This window comes from Saccoglossus kowalevskii, chromosome 18 (genome assembly GCF_978046115.1).
Source record: "Saccoglossus kowalevskii chromosome 18, keSacKowa6.1, whole genome shotgun sequence".
NCBI classification, from domain to species: Eukaryota; Metazoa; Hemichordata; class Enteropneusta; family Harrimaniidae; genus Saccoglossus; species Saccoglossus kowalevskii.
The window spans coordinates 21,757,192-21,776,510 of NC_140658.1; the positions used below are offsets into that span (position 1 = coordinate 21,757,192).

A 19,319-nucleotide genomic window follows, 5' to 3' on the forward strand; every position below is an offset into this window, starting at 1 on the left:
TTGGCCTTTCTGAACTAATATTGAATCTTGATGCGCGTCCTTTCCTTTTGATTTAACAAATATAATTCTGGTTCCATATCTTGAAAGTACTTGGATAGTTAACCTGAAACTTTAAACATGCACACAACTCGGGATGCATATTTTTTATTCATATTTGTTTTTTATTTGTTTTTTATTTTTAGAATAGTGTGTTTTCTTTTTTTTTTTTTTTTTAAATTATAGTTTTTAAATTTCTTTTTGTAAGACCCTTTTTATTTTTATTCTTCCCTGAGGATTTTATGCATCTAATAAATATTATTAAGATGACTGCAGAAGGCCCCATCTTGGATGGATTTTGTTTTTTATGCAATGACTTAAACTTCATAACCAATGAGGACTGTATAACTTGTTAATAGTATTTTTGGGCAGGCAATACAGTAAAACTTGGGTTTTATCTATTTATAGCAGTTTAATTGTACCACAATAAGTCAAAGGTGACATTGTACACTCTTTGCCCAAAAACAATGTTTCTGGCCAAATTATTTTTTTCAAAATTGATGCATTTCTTTACTACCATGGCCAACTACAAAAAAAAACATTTGACATGTAATCTTTGAGTGATGTGCATGGTGATCTGAAACATTATTTTGTTTTGTTGAGCTTAAACTATATATAAATCTTAAAAAACATGGCTAAGAAAACAGAAATTCTGTGGAACCACAGATAAATCATCCTTGTATATATCATGTGTGTTTGACATTCTGAGTGCATGCTTTTCTAGTTTGTATGTTACATTAGTATAGGAAAATGCAGAAAGTATTTGGTGTCCCTTGATGCCCTATTTTCACAGGTTCGTACAGAGTCCTGTCAGGAGCACTAGTGCATATAGAGATAGTCACACAGTGTTATAATGAAGACATTGCACACTAGACCTGATTAACCTATTTAACAAGTTTATAATTCCATAGTTTGTAATAAAATGTTGAGATGACGATGACATAAGTATCCACCACATTCCAGTATATTACTTACATGCACTGTAGGCAACTTTAATACAATTATGAGGGTATTAGTGACAACTGATTTTCATTGATGTCAGTTCAAATTTAAATAGCTAATTATTGCTACTGCAGAACTGCCACTTGCCATATTAGTCATCTAGAAGGCAGCACATTTACAGTTTTCAATTTTTTTGGAAAATTATCTTTACCTACTTAAGATACTTGATGAAATTTGTGGTGCAAATTTTCACTGGCCCTTTAAATTAGTTGCTCATAATTGTGGATGTACAGTTATTTATATTTTGTGGACACAAATCTCAATTGTCAGTTTTGCGCCTAAAATGTCACACAAATCATATGGACATTCAGAACCAAGTTTATTTAGTATGGAATAACACTGCAACCATTTACAATTATTATAAAACAAATTGTGTTTTATTAGAGAACCTGTATAATATAACTGAGGATGCTGATAAAGAATGCCATATTTTTTCCTTTATATTCTTTAGAACAAGCTGTATGGAAACCAACATTACTGCATTGTATACTGGATATAATATAAATTAATGCTGGCTAACCTGGAATTATCAACATTGTATAGATGTGGGTGCAACGTCAGGACAGACATTTTGCCAGATTATTTCAGTTTATAATGAAAATATTTTTTTGATAATCATCTTATAAGCTATTTTCATTTGTTAACTTGAGTCTCGAGTCCAGGAAATAATTCCCTTTCCTCGATGGGTTAAATAAAGTGACACTGAAACATTACAATGAAAAGAAATTTTTTCAGATGATATTTAAATGTTTTTCATATTAAAAGTGCTGATAATACCATGAACTAACAAACATTCATTGTCAGCTGGCTACACATGAAGCTCCATGCAATACATAACCCCCAAAATAGCTTACTGCGGAAGCACCCAACACTGTTCTGTACACTGTTCTAATACATTTGGAGTTATTGCTATATACCGGTACTGATAGAAAATTGCGTATTTCTAAAGATGCAATACAGTACAATTTATTAACTCATAACAACCTACTGAAGGAGGTTGAAGGTTACAACAACAACAAAAATTACAGAAAAAAATTAATCAAATTACAATGGCTAATAGTTTAAAGACAACCAAAAACAGACTAAAAACAGAATAAAAGTTAGTAACAGAAATATATAATAAAGTAAAATAAAACACCAAAAAAAAACTATAAACTGAATATAAAAACAAAAACCCAATGAATAGGTGTAAAAAAAAAAATAAAAGAAAAAGTCAATGACTAAGTACCAGGGGTAGGTGCTGCTGTCTAATAGCAAAGCTGTATTTCAGATATTGTGCCAGAGGAATTGCTAAGTTATTATTTGACATTATTTTTATGAATTTATTTTCAGGTGTGAGATTAGTAAAGTCAGGAATAATCTTTTCAGCTTCATTGTATAAAACGACCCTCTCTTTACTATATACTGGGCATATTATGAGGAAGTGATGTTCATCTTCAATATCATTTTATTACACAATTTGCAGATTCTGTCGCTACTTTTGATTCTGTTGTGTCTTTCTTTTTCAATTTCTAAACTGTGATTGCTCAGTCTGAATTTAGTTAGGGTACTTTTCAGTTCTTTATTTTTTAGCTTAATTAAGTAGTTTTCCAAAATGAAGTTTGTTTTAAATTTTATGTAAGTCCTCAGTTTGTTTTTTGTATTAGTGTTTTGTCTGTTATCATCATTAATTGAGTTAATCCAATGCTTTATAAATACATTTTTTTATTTTATCGTATATCCGTGACATTTGTGACGATTTTAGCTCATTATTGTCAATATCTGATAGTGTTGTATTTGTAGATTTAAATACAGTTATTATTATTATGCGTCTTATATCTACTTCAAACAAAAGTAGCCGCTATTCATGATGAGAACTGGAAAACCAACTGTAACTCGGGTAGCTGGTAAACTGACCTAGTTGATGACAAACCACTATCAAAAAAACTTTCGACCCCCATGTAGCCACGTACGGCCGTCAGCTATATGAACTGTACTCCGTCTACAAATGTTCATCTGCCGACACGTTATTGGACTTTCCCACCCACGATGACAACCAATAAATCATGTTTGTAACGTCTGGTCTGATTACACCCAGCAGCACAAGCTCTAAATCAGGGTCATATATTGCAGATTTGTATTTGAACAAATAATCGTGCATGGGCATCCTGTCTTCTAAGCTTTGTGAAAGCATAAGGTTTTGAAAGCATTGTGCATATTTACAACTTTCTAGCATTTCACACGTAATGCGCCATATACTGTAAAAGGATCAATTGTTCACCGGGTTTTAATTTGGCTTATTTCGCTGAATGAAAAATGCGCTAAATTAAAACCCAGTGAATATGTAAAATTTAGCATAGAATACATTATCTAAATGACAAAACCGTGAATTTAAAACCCACTTAATATACCTGAAATGGTAAATCAGCGAAATTTAAACCAAGTGAAAATTAGTCATTTTACAGTATGTGTATCGATGTTGCCATGCCAACGTTTCGTTTCGTCCTAGTTGTGATATTTATCTGTAAATGTCAGACCATTGGTCTGAGGTTCATCGCAGACTCTAATTGAAAGGCTGCGGTTGAGGTTTCATGTTGATCCGTCGAAAATGGCAGTTACTTATCACACAACAAAAACTTATTAGTTACGACAATATTTTTTTAACATTTTATGGAAACAATTCGTAGTGTGCATAAATCTTAAAGAAACATAATAGACAAAACAGTAAATTTTAATATTACTTGTTCGTGCTGTTTTGCAGCACTGCGAAGGAAAATGAAAGATTACAACAATTAGCACATATGGCTGGAAGTTACATTTGCTCCGTTGTGTAGACAGGTTTCAACATTTCATCAGATAATACAATTTATATCCAATCATCTAGAACAAACTTTTCTAGAGAACACACGCGCACAAAGATTTTGTGGTCTCGTATTGGGGGGGGGGGGGGTGGGGTCACAGTAATATAAACAAGGATACATTTTGCCGAGATATTCAAATCAATCGCTATTATGATTTACAGAGGCGGCGACACGAAATATCCCATGGAGGGGCGAGATCTGCTCATCACCCCTCGCTTACTAGGAGAACCCAGGGGCATACTCTTCCTTGAATTCTTGAAATCTAGACCCTCTACAACCTAAGCTATTTCCTTCATTTTGAGGGGCAAATTGTGCTGACACAAAAGGTTTCAGCTTGATTTTCGAGTGGCGGCATATTTTACGTGCCCCTGAAGTGGTTCTCGTTTTTAGAATATTAGAAATAAGTATCGGTCTTATTTCTGATCAAGATAGGTATGAATATCGGTAGTATTTTCCCAATTTGGTGTATTTATGGTTCCGTATATGAGCGAATATCTCCACCTCAGATTCCGGCCTCATATCCCTAGGTAACTGTTTTATTCGAAATAAACAGTGAGGACAGAAATGGTACTTTGGTATAAATATAGGTATAGATTTTGCCACTATCCAGTTATAAAATTGGCCACACTTTTGAGCACTCAGGGGCACTTCCCTACCCAGCTATGTATCAACTGCCCCCCGCGTGCATGCCCGTGAATGTGGTTATGCAATAGAAAGTAATGTCTACACGTAGGTAGGGTTATTAAAATCGAGACAACAAAATACGGGTATATTTTTTCCGACATATAAGATAAACGGAAAAGAGGTTACTAATCAATCTTCAAGTTTTACATTTTTGTAATTTCTTCTGTGAATCTCTCCGGCGAACCTACCAGCGAATCTCCGGTAATGTATACTTAGTAGTACGTGACGTTCAGAATTCCCCCGCCCCTGAATAATCGCGAAGAACAGACTGGCGTGTTAACTGCATAAATATGTATAATTTCCTTCCTGAATACAGAACTTAGTTGATCTAATCGTTAAGGCGTATGATACATTTTGATGTGAGTTAATTTGTAATGAATAGTTCAGCCAAACACTGAATTATATCATGATGATGAATTATATTTTTTTTTCAAAATGATATTTCTGGATTTCGTAGAAGTATATTTTCATTTTTTGGCCGGCTAATGTTGGATGTGCAAACCTCATTCGGGAACATGTATATTCGGTGTTTAGAATAAAGATGGGCAAAATGCTAACAGGGCAATCGTTTTATTGATGTGTTGAAATTACGCCATTAGGGTATACTTTTGATGTTTTTGTTAATTGAATGTTTTTGTTGTTGTTGTTGTTGTTGTTTTTAAAAAATTGTGTACGTATTTGAAATTTATTTAAAAAGCTGAAGAACCCTTGTATCATCAGAGGGACTGTGCATCGTCATAAGAATAGCGGATTTTGCACAGAATAATGTTTACTTGCTCTCTTGACTGAACACTTAAAACCCAGAGTAAAGAATAAACTTTATAAAATAGTCGGATGGTTGAGGTAATCTACTAGTATCACATGGATATGTGTAGTATAGTCAGATGGTTGAGATGATATACTAGTATCACATGGATATGTGTAGTTGTAGTCGGATGGTTGAGGTGATCTACTAGTATCACATGGATATGTGTAGTTGTAGTCGGATGGTTGAGGTGATCTACTAGTATCACATGTATATGTGTAGTATAGTCAGATGGTTGAGGTGATATACTAGTATCACATGGATATGTGTAGTTGTAGTTGGATGGTTGAGATCATATATTAGTATCACATGTATATGTGTAGTTGTAGTTGGATGGTTGAGATCATATACTAGTATCACATGTATATGTGTAGTTGTAGTTGGATGGTTGAGGTGATCTACTAGTATCACATGGATATGTGTAGTTGTAGTCGGATGGTTGAGGTGATCTACTAGTATCACATGGATATGTGTAGTTGTAGTCGGATAGTTGGGTGATATACTAGTATCACATGGATGTGTGTAGTATAGTCAGATGGTTGAGGTGATCTACTAGTATCACATGTATATGTGTAGTTGTAGTCGGGTGGTTGAGGTGATATACTAGTATCACATGTATATGTGTAGTTGTAGTCGGATGGTTGAGGTGATATACTAGTATCACATGTATATGTGTAGTTGTAGTCGGGTGGTTGAGGTGATATACTAGTATCACATGTATATGTGTAGTTGTAGTCGGATGGTTGAGGTGATATACTAGTATCACATGTATATGTGTAGTTGTAGTCAGATGGTTGAGGTGATATACTAGTATCACATGGATATGTGTAGTTGTAGTCGCATGGTTGAGGTGATCTACTAGTATCACATGGATATGTGTAGTTGTAGTCGGATGGTTGAGGTGATCTACTAGTATCACATGGATATGTGTAGTTGTAGTCGGATGGTTGAGGTGATCTACTAGTATCACATGTATATGTGTAGTATAGTCAGATGGTTGAGATCATATATTAGTATCACATGTATATGTGTAGTTGTAGTTGGATGGTTGAGATCATATACTAGTATCACATGTATATGTGTAGTTGTAGTTGGATGGTTGAGGTGATCTACTAGTATCACATGGATATGTGAAGTTGTAGTCGGATGGTTGAGGTGATCTACTAGTATCACATGGATATGTGTAGTATAGTCAGATGGTTGACGTTATATACTAGTATCACATGTATATGTGTAGTTGTAGTTGGATGGTTGAGATCATATACTAGTATCAATGTATATGTGTAGTTGTAGTTGGATGGTTGAGATCATATACTAGTATCACATGGATATGTGTAGTATAGTCAGATGGTTGAGATCATATACTAGTATCACATGGATATGTGTAGTTGTAGTCGGATGGTTGAGGTGATCTACTAGTATCACATGTATATGTGTAGTTGTAGTTGGATGGTTGAGATCATATACTAGTATCAATGTATATGTGTAGTTGTAGTTGAATGGTTGAGATCATATACTAGTATCAATGTATATGTGTAGTTGTAGTTGGATGGTTGAGATCATATACTAGTATCACATGGATATGTGTAGTTGTAGTTGGATGGTTGAGATCATATACTAGTATCACATGGATATGTGTAGTATAGTCAGATGGTTGAGATCATATACTAGTATCAATGTATATGTGTAGTTGTAGTTGGATGGTTGAGATCATATACTAGTATCAATGTATATGTGTAGTTGTAGTTGGATGGTTGAGATCATATACTAGTATCAATGTATATGTGTAGTTGTAGTTGGATGGTTGAGATCATATACTAGTATCACATGGATATGTGTAGTATAGTCAGATGGTTGAGATCATATACTAGTATCACATGGATATGTGTAGTTGTAGTCGGATGGTTGAGGTGATCTACTAGTATCACATGTATATGTGTAGTATAGTCAGATGGTTGAGCTTATATACTAGTATCACATGCATATGTGTAGTTGTAGTCGGATGGTTGAGGTGATCTACTAGTATCACATGTATATGTGTAGTATAGTCAGATGGTTGAGCTTATATACTAGTATCACATGTATATGTGTAGTATAGTCAGATGGTTGAGCTTATATACTAGTATCACATGCATATGTGTAGTTGTAGTTGGATGGTTGGGTGATATACTAGTATCACATGGATATGTGTAGTTGTAGTTGGATGGTTGAGGTGATATACTAGTATCACATGGATATGTGTAGTTGTAGTTAGATGGTTGAGCTTATATACTAGTATCACATGTATATGTGTAGTATAGTCAGATGGTTGAGCTTATATACTAGTATCACATGGATATGTGTAGTTGTAGTTGGATGGTTGGGTGATATACTAGTATCACATGGATATGTGTAGTTGTAGTTGGATGGTTGAGGTGATATACTAGTATCACATGGATATGTGTAGTTGTAGTTGGATGGTTGGGTGATATACTAGTATCACATGGATATGTGTAGTTGTAGTCAGATGGTTGAGCTTATATACTAGTATCACATGGATATGTGTAGTTGTAGTTGGATGGTTGGGTGATATACTAGTATCACATGGATATGTGTAGTTGTAGTTGGATGGTTGAGGTGATATACTAGTATCACATGGATATGTGTAGTTGTAGTTGGATGGTTGGGTGATATACTAGTATCACATGGATATGTGTAGTTGTAGTTGGATGGTTGAGGTGATATACTAGTATCACATGGATATGTGTAGTTGTAGTTGGATGGTTGGGTGATATACTAGTATCACATGGATATGTGTAGTTGTAGTTGGATGGTTGGGTGATATACTAATATCACATGGATATGTGTAGTATAGTCAGATGGTTGAGGTTATATACTAGTATCGCATGGATATGTGTAGTTGTAGTTGGATGGTTGGGTGATATACTAGTATCACATGGATATGTGTAGTATAGTCAGATGGTTGGGTGATATACTAGTATCACATGTATATGTGTAGTTGTAGTTGGATGGTTGGGTGATATACTAGTATCACATGTATATGTGTAGTTGTAGTTGGATGGTTGGGTGATATACTAGTATCACATGGATATGTGTAGTATAGTCAGATGGTTGTGTGATATACTAGTATCACATGTATATGTGTAGTTGTAGTTGGATGGTTGGGTGATATACTAGTATCACATGGATATGTGTAGTATAGTCAGATGGTTGGGTGATATACTAGTATCACATATATATGTGTAGTATAGTCAGATGGTTGGGTGATATAGTAGTATCACATGTATATGTGTAGTTGTAGTCGGATGGTTGAGGTGATATACTAGTATCACATGTATATGTGTAGTTGTAGTCAGATGGTTGAGATCATATACTAGTATCACATGGATATGTGTAGTTGTAGTTGGATGGTTGGGTGATATACTAGTATCACATGTATATGTGTAGTTGTAGTCGGATGGTTGAGGTGATATACTAGTATCACATGAATATGTGTAGTGTAGTCAGATGGTTGAGATCATATACTAGTATCACATGGATATGTGTAGTTGTAGTTGGATGGTTGGGTGATATACTAGTATCACATGGATATGTGTAGTTGTAGTCGGATGGTTGGGTGATATACTAGTATCACATGGATATGTGTAGTTGTAGTTGGATGGTTGGGTGATATACTAGTATCACATGGATATGTGTAGTTGTAGTTGGATGGTTGGGTGATATACTAGTATCACATGGATATGTGTAGTTGTAGTCGGATGGTTGGGTGATATACTAGTATCACATGGATATGTGTAGTTGTAGTCGGATGGTTGGGTGATATACTAGTATCACATGGATATGTGTAGTTGTAGTTGGATGGTTGGGTGATATACTAGTATCACATGTATATGTGTAGTATAGTCAGATGGTTGAGGTTATATACTAGTATCACATGGATATGTGTAGTTGTAGTCGGATGGTTGGGTGATATACTAGTATCACATGGATATGTGTAGTTGTAGTTGGATGGTTGGGTGATATACTAGTATCACATGGATATGTGTAGTTGTAGTTGGATGGTTGGGTGATATACTAGTATCACATGGATATGTATAGTTGTAGTCGGATGGTTGGGTGATATACTAGTATCACATGGATATGTGTAGTTGTAGTCGGATGGTTGGGTGATATACTAGTATCACATGGATATGTGTAGTATAGTCAGATGGTTGAGGTTATATACTAGTATCAATGTATATGTGTAGTTGTAGTCGGATAGTTGGGTGATATACTAGTATCACATGGATATGTGTAGTATAGTCAGATGGTTGAGGTGATCTACTAGTATCACATGGATATGTGTAGTTGTAGTCGGATAGTTGGGTGATATACTAGTATCACATGGATATGTGTAGTATAGTCAGATGGTTGAGGTGATCTACTAGTATCACATGGATATGTGTAGTTGTAGTCGGATGGTTGGGTGATATACTAGTATCAATGTATATGTGTAGTTGTAGTCGGATGGTTGAGGTGATATACTAGTATCACATGAATATGTGTAGTGTAGTCAGATGGTTGAGATCATATACTAGTATCACATGGATATGTGTAGTTGTAGTTGGATGGTTGGGTGATATACTAGTATCACATGGATATGTGTAGTTGTAGTCGGATGGTTGGGTGATATACTAGTATCACATGGATATGTGTAGTTGTAGTTGGATGGTTGGGTGATATACTAGTATCACATGGATATGTGTAGTTGTAGTCGGATGGTTGGGTGATATACTAGTATCACATGGATATGTGTAGTTGTAGTCGGATGGTTGGGTGATATACTAGTATCACATGGATATGTGTAGTTGTAGTCGGATGGTTGGGTGATATACTAGTATCACATGGATATGTGTAGTTGTAGTTGGATGGTTGGGTGATATACTAGTATCACATGTATATGTGTAGTATAGTCAGATGGTTGAGGTTATATACTAGTATCACATGGATATGTGTAGTTGTAGTCGGATGGTTGGGTGATATACTAGTATCACATGGATATGTGTAGTTGTAGTTGGATGGTTGGGTGATATACTAGTATCACATGGATATGTGTAGTTGTAGTTGGATGGTTGGGTGATATACTAGTATCACATGGATATGTATAGTTGTAGTCGGATGGTTGGGTGATATACTAGTATCACATGGATATGTGTAGTTGTAGTCGGATGGTTGGGTGATATACTAGTATCACATGGATATGTGTAGTATAGTCAGATGGTTGAGGTTATATACTAGTATCAATGTATATGTGTAGTTGTAGTCGGATAGTTGGGTGATATACTAGTATCACATGGATATGTGTAGTATAGTCAGATGGTTGAGGTGATCTACTAGTATCACATGGATATGTGTAGTTGTAGTCGGATAGTTGGGTGATATACTAGTATCACATGGATATGTGTAGTATAGTCAGATGGTTGAGGTGATCTACTAGTATCACATGGATATGTGTAGTTGTAGTCGGATGGTTGGGTGATATACTAGTATCAATGTATATGTGTAGTTGTAGTCGGATGGTTGAGGTGATCTACTAGTATCACATGTATATGTGTAGTTGTAGTTAGATGGTTGAGGTGATATATTAGTATCACATGGATATGTGTAGTTGTAGTCGGATGGTTGAGGTTATATACTAGTATCACATGGATATGTGTAGTTGTAGTCGGATGGTTGAGGTGATATACTAGTATCACATGTATATGTGTAGTTGTAGTTAGATGGTTGAGGTGATATACTAGTATCACATGGATATGTGTAGTTGTAGTCGGATGGTTGAGGTGATATACTAGTATCACATGTATATGTGTAGTTGTAGTCGGATGGTTGAGATGATATACTAGTATCACATGGATGTATGTAGTTGTAGTTAGATGGTTGAGGTGATATACTAGTATCACATGGATATGTGTAGTTGTAGTCGGATGGTTGAGGTGATATACTAGTATCACATGGATATGTGTAGTGTAGTCAGATGGTTGAGGTGATATACTAGTATCACATGGATATGTGTAGTTGTAGTCGAATGGTTGGGTGATATACTAGTATCACATGGATATGTGTAGTTGTAGTCGGATGGTTGGGTGATATACTAGTATCACATGGATATGTGTAGTTGTAGTTGGATGGTTGGGTGATATACTAGTACCACATTGATATGTGTAGTTGTAGTTGGATGGTTGGGTGATATACTAGTATCACATGGATGTGTGTAGTTGTAGTCGGATGGTTGAGATGATATACTAGTATCACATGGATGTATGTAGTTGTAGTCGGATGGTTGGTGATATACTATACTAGTATCATGGATATGTGTAGTTGTAGTCGGATGGTTGAGATCATATACTAGTATCACATGGATATATGTAGTTGTAGTCGGAAGGTTGAGACGATATACTAGTATCACATGGATATGTGTAGTCGTAGTCGGATGGTTGAGGTGATATACTAGTATCACGTGGATATGTGTAGTTGTCGGATGGTTGAGGTGATATACTGGTATCACATGAATATGTGTAGTTGTAGTCGGATGGTTGAGGTTATATACTAGTATCACATGTATATGTGTAGTTGTAGTCGGATGGTTGGGTCATATACTAGTATCACATGGATATGTATAGTGTAGTCGGATGGTTGGGTCATATACTAGTATCACATGGATATGTATAGTGTAGTCGGATGGTTGGGTCATATACTAGTATCACATGAATATGTGTATTATATGTACATGTCGGATATTTTGTTTTTTACGCCTTGATGAGTCTGTCACAGGGTTCACAAAGAATCACGTGTAACTGCCCCTTAAAAGAAAAATAACATTGCATACTCCGAGGTTAGTATTAAAGCCAATCGGCGAATTTTGCAGGGGCTTATTGCCAGTAGCCCATATTCTCAAAACCGTGGCGAAATGAAACATTAAGCTCAGTGGTTAGTTTACGCATCTTTTAAATGTGTTTTGATTCACAGTGCATTCGGCAATCAACTGCAAGTCAGTTATGTGAATATGAATTGCATTCACTGGCAGCCGTACTAATGAACAAGTTGAAATCGCATTTAACGGTAGAAATATGATAATTCTTAAAACATCTACATTTCTATGAAAGGCCTCAGTACTCTATATTGTTTTAATTTGTATGTAGCTGTTGTTGTATTTTCTGATTTAGTAGTAAGTGCAATGTATATTTCATTAAATGAGTGAAACAAAGACGTGGAATTCATCACCTAAACTGAGTATAATAATTTGTCAAAATAGCAATAGAAAATAATATTTCTTTGGCATTACCCAATCTCATTTAATATACTTATTAGACAACAGAAAGACGGACAATATGCAGGGTTACATCCTTAAATGACGATTCACCGTGAATGGAAGGGGTTCACTGCCAAGTTGAAGCTCCTTGTGTTGGAGAGGTATAGGTACATTCTGCGCTACGGAGTTCTCATTTCTAACTGTTTAAGCCCTCTTTTCAGTGTAATGTAGAACTATGTCTTATTATGACAACACATCTTCATCAAAATGTCGAAATTTGAATATCCATTTTAGTACAATTTACCCAAAATGGAGCCTGAGTTTTAAGACCTTTTCTAATATAAATAAGAAGTGGAGTTTAGAACACCTATTAAAACATACCATCTTACATATTTCGACATTGATTTTGCAAATAAAACATTCGCTTGAATGGTATCATCACACTGCTGTCATTTGAAATAAAATTTGCACTCTGAGAGAATTTATAAAGCGTTATTAGTGTACTGGAAAATGCCATTCTCTGTAATAGCACGGACTGTGACAAAACGTGAAACCGTGAGTTCTATATAAGTTTGTTGAACGTAAATAATTCCATTACAGCATTAAAACATGAAACTTAGTGCTGATGGTCAATTCAAATAATGGGTCAAATATTTTTTAGTCTATGAAGACGAATCATGTATATTTTATGTAATAGATTGAGAGTTTCCTGTCACCCAGATTATTTGGAAATCTGTTTTTCAAAGCTAAATTTAGATAGCACCGCAGTTCTATTCAACCCACACATTTATAATTATAAGCAAACGCTGTTTTATTTTAGAATTATCTTGCGAGCATCATTGTTTGTTGTCATCAGAGTACTTCGCTAGGACCTACAGGACTCAAAAGTAAACGTGTCGCTCTCCATGACCAACTTCTACAAAGTACCGAAAAATCTAATTGTTGAAAACATCACTGCCGGTAAGTTGAAGATTATGAACTGGAACTCGAAGGCCTCAAAACACATTCTGTGCCCAGGAATATAACGGCACACGGCGTTTGAATCAGTCACAGTACCGACCGTTACATCGCGAGTCATCGAATAGTAGCACCGCAAACCAAGGGTCATTCAATAACCAAACACTCCCTTGCTCCCTTGCTCTGTCCGACTGTGTGCGACCCGAGTCCACGTCGCGAGCTCAGTTTCTATTTACGAAATACCAAATATATTGATACTAATGGGCCCGGCAACGTTAAATTATAATGTGCCACAACGCCATTGAACAATCAATACGTCACTTCCTGAGTCCTATTCGTGAGGTCGTATCTGTGAGGTTCTATTCGTGAGGTATATAGCGTGCGCATACATCAATTGTCAAGTTGGCGGTGTCTCAACGCCGATGAGCGCCGCCTGTGGTGAACTCATGATTATTCACTATAGAGGGCGCTTCTATTCGCTTTTATTCGCTGGTTAAAGCGCTTATGTAATCGCGAATTCTTGTATTATGTTTTTAGCTCAGACTACAACATATATATCTATAGTAGTCTGAGGTTTTTGAAGGCTGGGGTTAAATGTGCATTTAAATGAATGAACATATATAGATTTAATACACAGCAATGTTCCTTGTATAATGAGATGTATCACACAAACAAATTTATGATAAAATTAAAAATTCTCTAATTTGAATTGATATATATTCTCAAACATGGATTACCAAAATTTGTTTTCAATATGAGAAAACAATGTGATGTAGATACAAGTGATGTAGATAATTTGAATAAAATAATTAACTATATTTTGTATGAAAGTGAAATAATAAAAAAAATTATAATTACCCCTGATTCGTCAGTCATAGCCTGGAGTAAATGGAAAAAAACACACAAAAAACAACAGTTAGTCAATGTACACAGCAAAAAATATATTATGACCCACATTTCTTTGTAAGAGTTATTTTTTCTATATACATGTATTAAATAGAAATTCAGATTATTCCTGCAGTACACAGAGGGCGCTTACCGGAAGTTCTTCACAGGTGTCTCTGGCAGCAATGGAAGGGTCACAATGCAGTATTATCCACTGTAACTCAAACTATAAATAAATAAATAAATAAATAAATAAATAAATAAATAAATCAATAAATAAATAAATAAATAAATAAATAAATAAATAAATAAATAAATAAATAAATAAATAAATAAAATAAAATAAAAAAAATAAAAAATAAATAAATAAATTTTCGAGGGATGCTTAGTTGACACAATACATATACAGGGTACTATTACCGTAACAGACTGGTCGTCAGTGTATCGCCTCCCGAGTGCCGTTACTGTGTCTGATCTGACCACCACAGGGGCTTTCTCGCCGATGCCAACTGTAGATGTCAGCTCGCAGTCAATAAACAAAGAAACACGGTCTCTTCGTACACTGAGAAGTATCTTGTGATATTTACGATCGAATAGTTGGTCTACGTTTCTAGAAGTAATAAAAAACACACACATAAAAAAAAACGTGTTCTGAAAAACGCTGAAAAGAAAACACCTTTATAATCTATAGTATAGGATTATTAAAATGAAACCATCTAGAAAATAAATAAGGATATGGCCACTGAACTTTCCAACCACAGATTCCACTAATAGACTCGCTGTACACAGTGTTATAGTTTTGTATTATATTCTCAAACGAATCTGTTAGTTTCACAAACGTTTATAATTTCTGATGAGGTCCTGAAATAATCATTTTTAAAGCAAAAAAAAAAATGTAAAAACAATTTGATTCTTAAAAGAACAGTATGCAAATGCCAGTTTACAAATGTTGGCTAATTGTTTTCACATATGCTTTCACATATTGTTTAATTGTTTATGCTAATTGTATGCTAATTGTTTTCATATATGCTAATTGTTTTCACATATGTTTTCACATATGCAACATGTACATATTGCGTAAATCTATAAATATGGCATAATTTATACCAAGTATATGTATAATAATAATAATAATATGTATAATAATATGTATATGTATAATAATTTATACCAAGTATATGTATACTAGTATTGTATGTATCGCGCCCGCCATCTGAACTTGAGACTGTTCGATAAAGTTTCTGCCAACGTAAGAGACGCTTGTATTGTGTCATCCGTAACTGAACTTGATAAACTGTACGCGACACCTTTCTGTTAAAGGGCGGTAGTCGTCGCGCCGCGTCCTGTTCGATATGGGACTCATAGCGACGTATACAACGCGTGTAAAATATATTATTTATTTACATGAAATTCGAACACGTGCTGCGCGACGACCACCGCGCTTTAAAGTAAGTTGTATGTATTGTGACGCCTATCCGAACTTGATGGACTGTTAAAGCGGGAGGGTCGTCACCTGCGCACGCGCGGGAATTGAGTCCCAAGCGACGATAACAAAACACGCTAAAAAACTCAAAGGCTCATGGGTAGACGCTTGTTTGTAAACAATGACACGCTATCGCCATCTGACGCATGCGCAGGCGACGACGTAAACGTATGTATTTTGTCACCCTACCTGAACTTGACGGACTGTTCGATACCGTTTCTGTCAACGTAAGAGAATTCCAGGAATTGTTCTTGTCCATTCAACCGCACCGCTGCCTGATTTCTAAGTGAACGGTCCGTAATTTGCCACAGATACCAGTCATCATACACCGTAGCGCCTAACATACGGTAAGTAGCGACAAACGAATATTCGTCTGGCAATCCAGCCGGGTATATTGTACTGTAGAAATAAATAAGGTAGAGTAAACATGTATTTATGTTTGTCATTAATTTATTTAAACACCAATCGAGACACTCAAACACTCACAAATTCAGATGCTTAAAATTTCACTCATTAATTCACTATCAAACTCACTAACCTGGCAGGCACGACCAATCGCGACGATTTCCCCATTTTGAATGCTGTCTGTAAAGGCGTTGAGCCTTCGACACGACTAACTCCCTCAGCAATTTCACTCTTCACACCCAAATTGAATTTACTGATCAGATCAAAACCTTAGAACAAAATATAAGGTACAGATATAAGTTATAGAAATCATCGAAAGTTTGAAAAGTTATAAAAATGGAATATACCACTAAAGTTTATATTTGTTTGTTCCAGGACACCAGTATTAGTTTCTTCCGGGTGTAAAGAAATTAAGTTACATGTTGTGTGGGTTTTTCGTTTGTTGTCGTTGAAAGTTCGAAGAGAATGATCTTAGGACAAATAAAAGTGAGCAAATCGATGCAAGGTAACATTTGTAAGTAACTCTAGGCTCTGCATTTTCTAGAACGTGTGCGAGAAATAGTCGTGAGTCGACGGGACATAATTATTGGAGGTGAGAATTCCAGAAGAGTAATACACAAACACAGAGGGCGCTTAACCAAAATGAATGGATCGCTTTAATTGTGTGGACTTTGTTGAGCCACAATATTATAGTTAAAACATGTTCTTGGACATACGCAGAGATCCCAATTTCAATTTCTTGACGAATCTGTTTTGTAGTGTATCCAACATTTAAGCATATTCGCGCAGACTGCTTGTCAAAATTTTGAAAATAAACGAAGAATAAAACTTCACACAATCCTCAAATGAAAAGACATAGGATCCACATTCAGGCACTGTCACCTGCACAAACTTTACGAACACGGAGATGTTGACCGAACACTACAATGACGCAATAGGTAATGTCAACTGAAATAGTATGGGGGCGTTATACTCCGTTTAAAGCCGAAGTCAAGCGGACACATACAGCACACGGTCGCTTCTAAACTTGAGATTTAGCAGAGTAATCGATTTGCTTATCAGAGAAATTAATTTGTTTATATAAAATAACTAGAGATGCCATAAAAAATTACAAGGGTGATTATTACGTTATTATTATAATCATTATTATAATCTTGTGATTTGTGCCAATACTTGAAAAGTGACACTTTGAATGAACAAGATACACGTAACCATGGAAACCTGTTATAAGAAGATAACAATTACTACTTACGCTGTATATATAATTCTTATTTAGATATATTTTATTCAAAGATTTAAATTATTTTATTTAGTTTAAAAAGAACTGCTGAAAGGTAAGAATGGGATTGGGATTGTGCAAATAGATTTTGTCAGAGTGTATTCCAGAAACCCAGCGAGTTGACAACTTCATGGTGTCTCGCGTAGAACGAAGACTCCCTACGTCGACCGGGAGACGATGTTTATAATGACTGCCCTATTTTGATTCGCGGTAGAAGCCTACTCATATTTTTTTAGAATCACATGTCAGTGAATGTTCATTGGTTAATATGAACACTAATTGAGCCGTTGTAACAGTAAACAGGATTGTTACAGTACAGTATTATGATAAAATAGAGCAATTTTATAGTTCGTAATAGCATTTTTTTTATCACTTTTTAAAATCCAGATTTTTGAAATAATTTAACATAACGACAGATACTCTGTCAGATTTGGTATATGTTTATTTTCTCTTCTTATATCATTGAGAAATGGCATTATATTTCCGCATTGAGGTAAAAGCGTACGCACACTGAAAAACAGGCGCCATTCAGTAGAGTGGATAAATCCAGTGTAGTCATTGAGGAGTAGGCTTCTATTTTAGTTTCTTGATGCTGAGTGAATATTAAGTATGTAAATATGAAAATGATGGCTGTTCTGAAACGATATTCTGGGTTTCTGGAAGCACGCTGTTATCTAGCTAAGAACATTAACGATACTGCGTTGTTGGTAAAAGTATATGATTAGGAATATTGGAACGCGCATGCACGTGTAGAAACATTTGCATAAATCTCCCAAGATTCATTGCAATCTCACGTGGCCTATTCCAACCAATCATATTTTGCTAGTCATGACGTTCATACTTGTACCAATAACCCCATATAGAATATAGTGCATATTATAACTAACTATTTCTACATTGCGTATGCAGTGCTAATGGCGACAATATACACGTATCAGCTGGGATAACACTCTCACTCAACCGAGCATGCGCAAAACTGTATGCCGTTCTTGCGTTACGATCTATTAATGTGACGTGGCTGTTTCGCATTGGTCCTAATTAATTCTAATCTGTATTTCAGTTTGCGACTACGCAATTGGATGTGAGTGGTACCCGGCACGTTACGACACAGTAAACATACAATATTAAAAATAACACAATTTTTAGTACGGCAATGTAAAACACAATGGCGAGCCCTCTAGTTTTGATTATTAATTTGGATTCTATTTTAATATTAGTATGTTTTTTTTTAGTTGGAAAATATCTATGAATCCTTACCACCTCGGTCATCACTTTCACCTTCTGGAACAGAAATTAATAAGTATGTTTGAAATTGGCCCCTGACATGAAAACATCACAACGCCCTCTGGAGGTATGGTTGAGCTATCAAGACTAATGGTTACGTTTGCAAACGCGCACACACTCAAACACATTAGAGAAAAAAAAAAAAAAATAAAGAATAAAACAAAACTTTGAAGAAGTTGAAGGCCAGTTTGATATCAGTGAGTGTGTATAGTGCGCCCTCCAACGACGAAGAAATGGCGCAGTTGGGGTAAAGCATTGTCGTTGGCGGCAGTAGTTTTGATTGGCTAGATAACCACCCATAAAATAATCCTTGCTCAATGGCGATGCATTTCGTGTTTGAGTGTTTTGACTTTTCGATGACGAAATCTCCT

At 35.4% G+C, this 19,319-nt stretch overlaps 1 protein-coding gene across 2 annotated transcripts in view; it reads right to left on the bottom strand.

Moving 5' to 3' along the window:
• The window catches only part of LOC100374450 (uncharacterized), a 64,312-nt gene that overhangs the window by 35,922 nt on the left and 9,071 nt on the right, over positions 1 to 19,319 (bottom strand). Inside the window, exons 5-10 of one of the 2 annotated variants that reach the window (XM_085493162.1) lie at positions 18,922 to 18,945; positions 16,519 to 16,654; positions 16,170 to 16,379; positions 14,918 to 15,107; positions 14,652 to 14,723; positions 14,471 to 14,491 (exon numbers count right to left, since the gene is read on the bottom strand). In XM_085493162.1, the coding sequence (XP_085349288.1) occupies positions 14,471 to 14,491; positions 14,652 to 14,723; positions 14,918 to 15,107; positions 16,170 to 16,379; positions 16,519 to 16,654; positions 18,922 to 18,945 (653 nt within the window). The remainder of the gene's footprint in view (positions 1 to 14,470; positions 14,492 to 14,651; positions 14,724 to 14,917; positions 15,108 to 16,169; positions 16,380 to 16,518; positions 16,655 to 18,921; positions 18,946 to 19,319) is intronic. The other variant, XM_085493163.1, reaches the window with a different exon arrangement.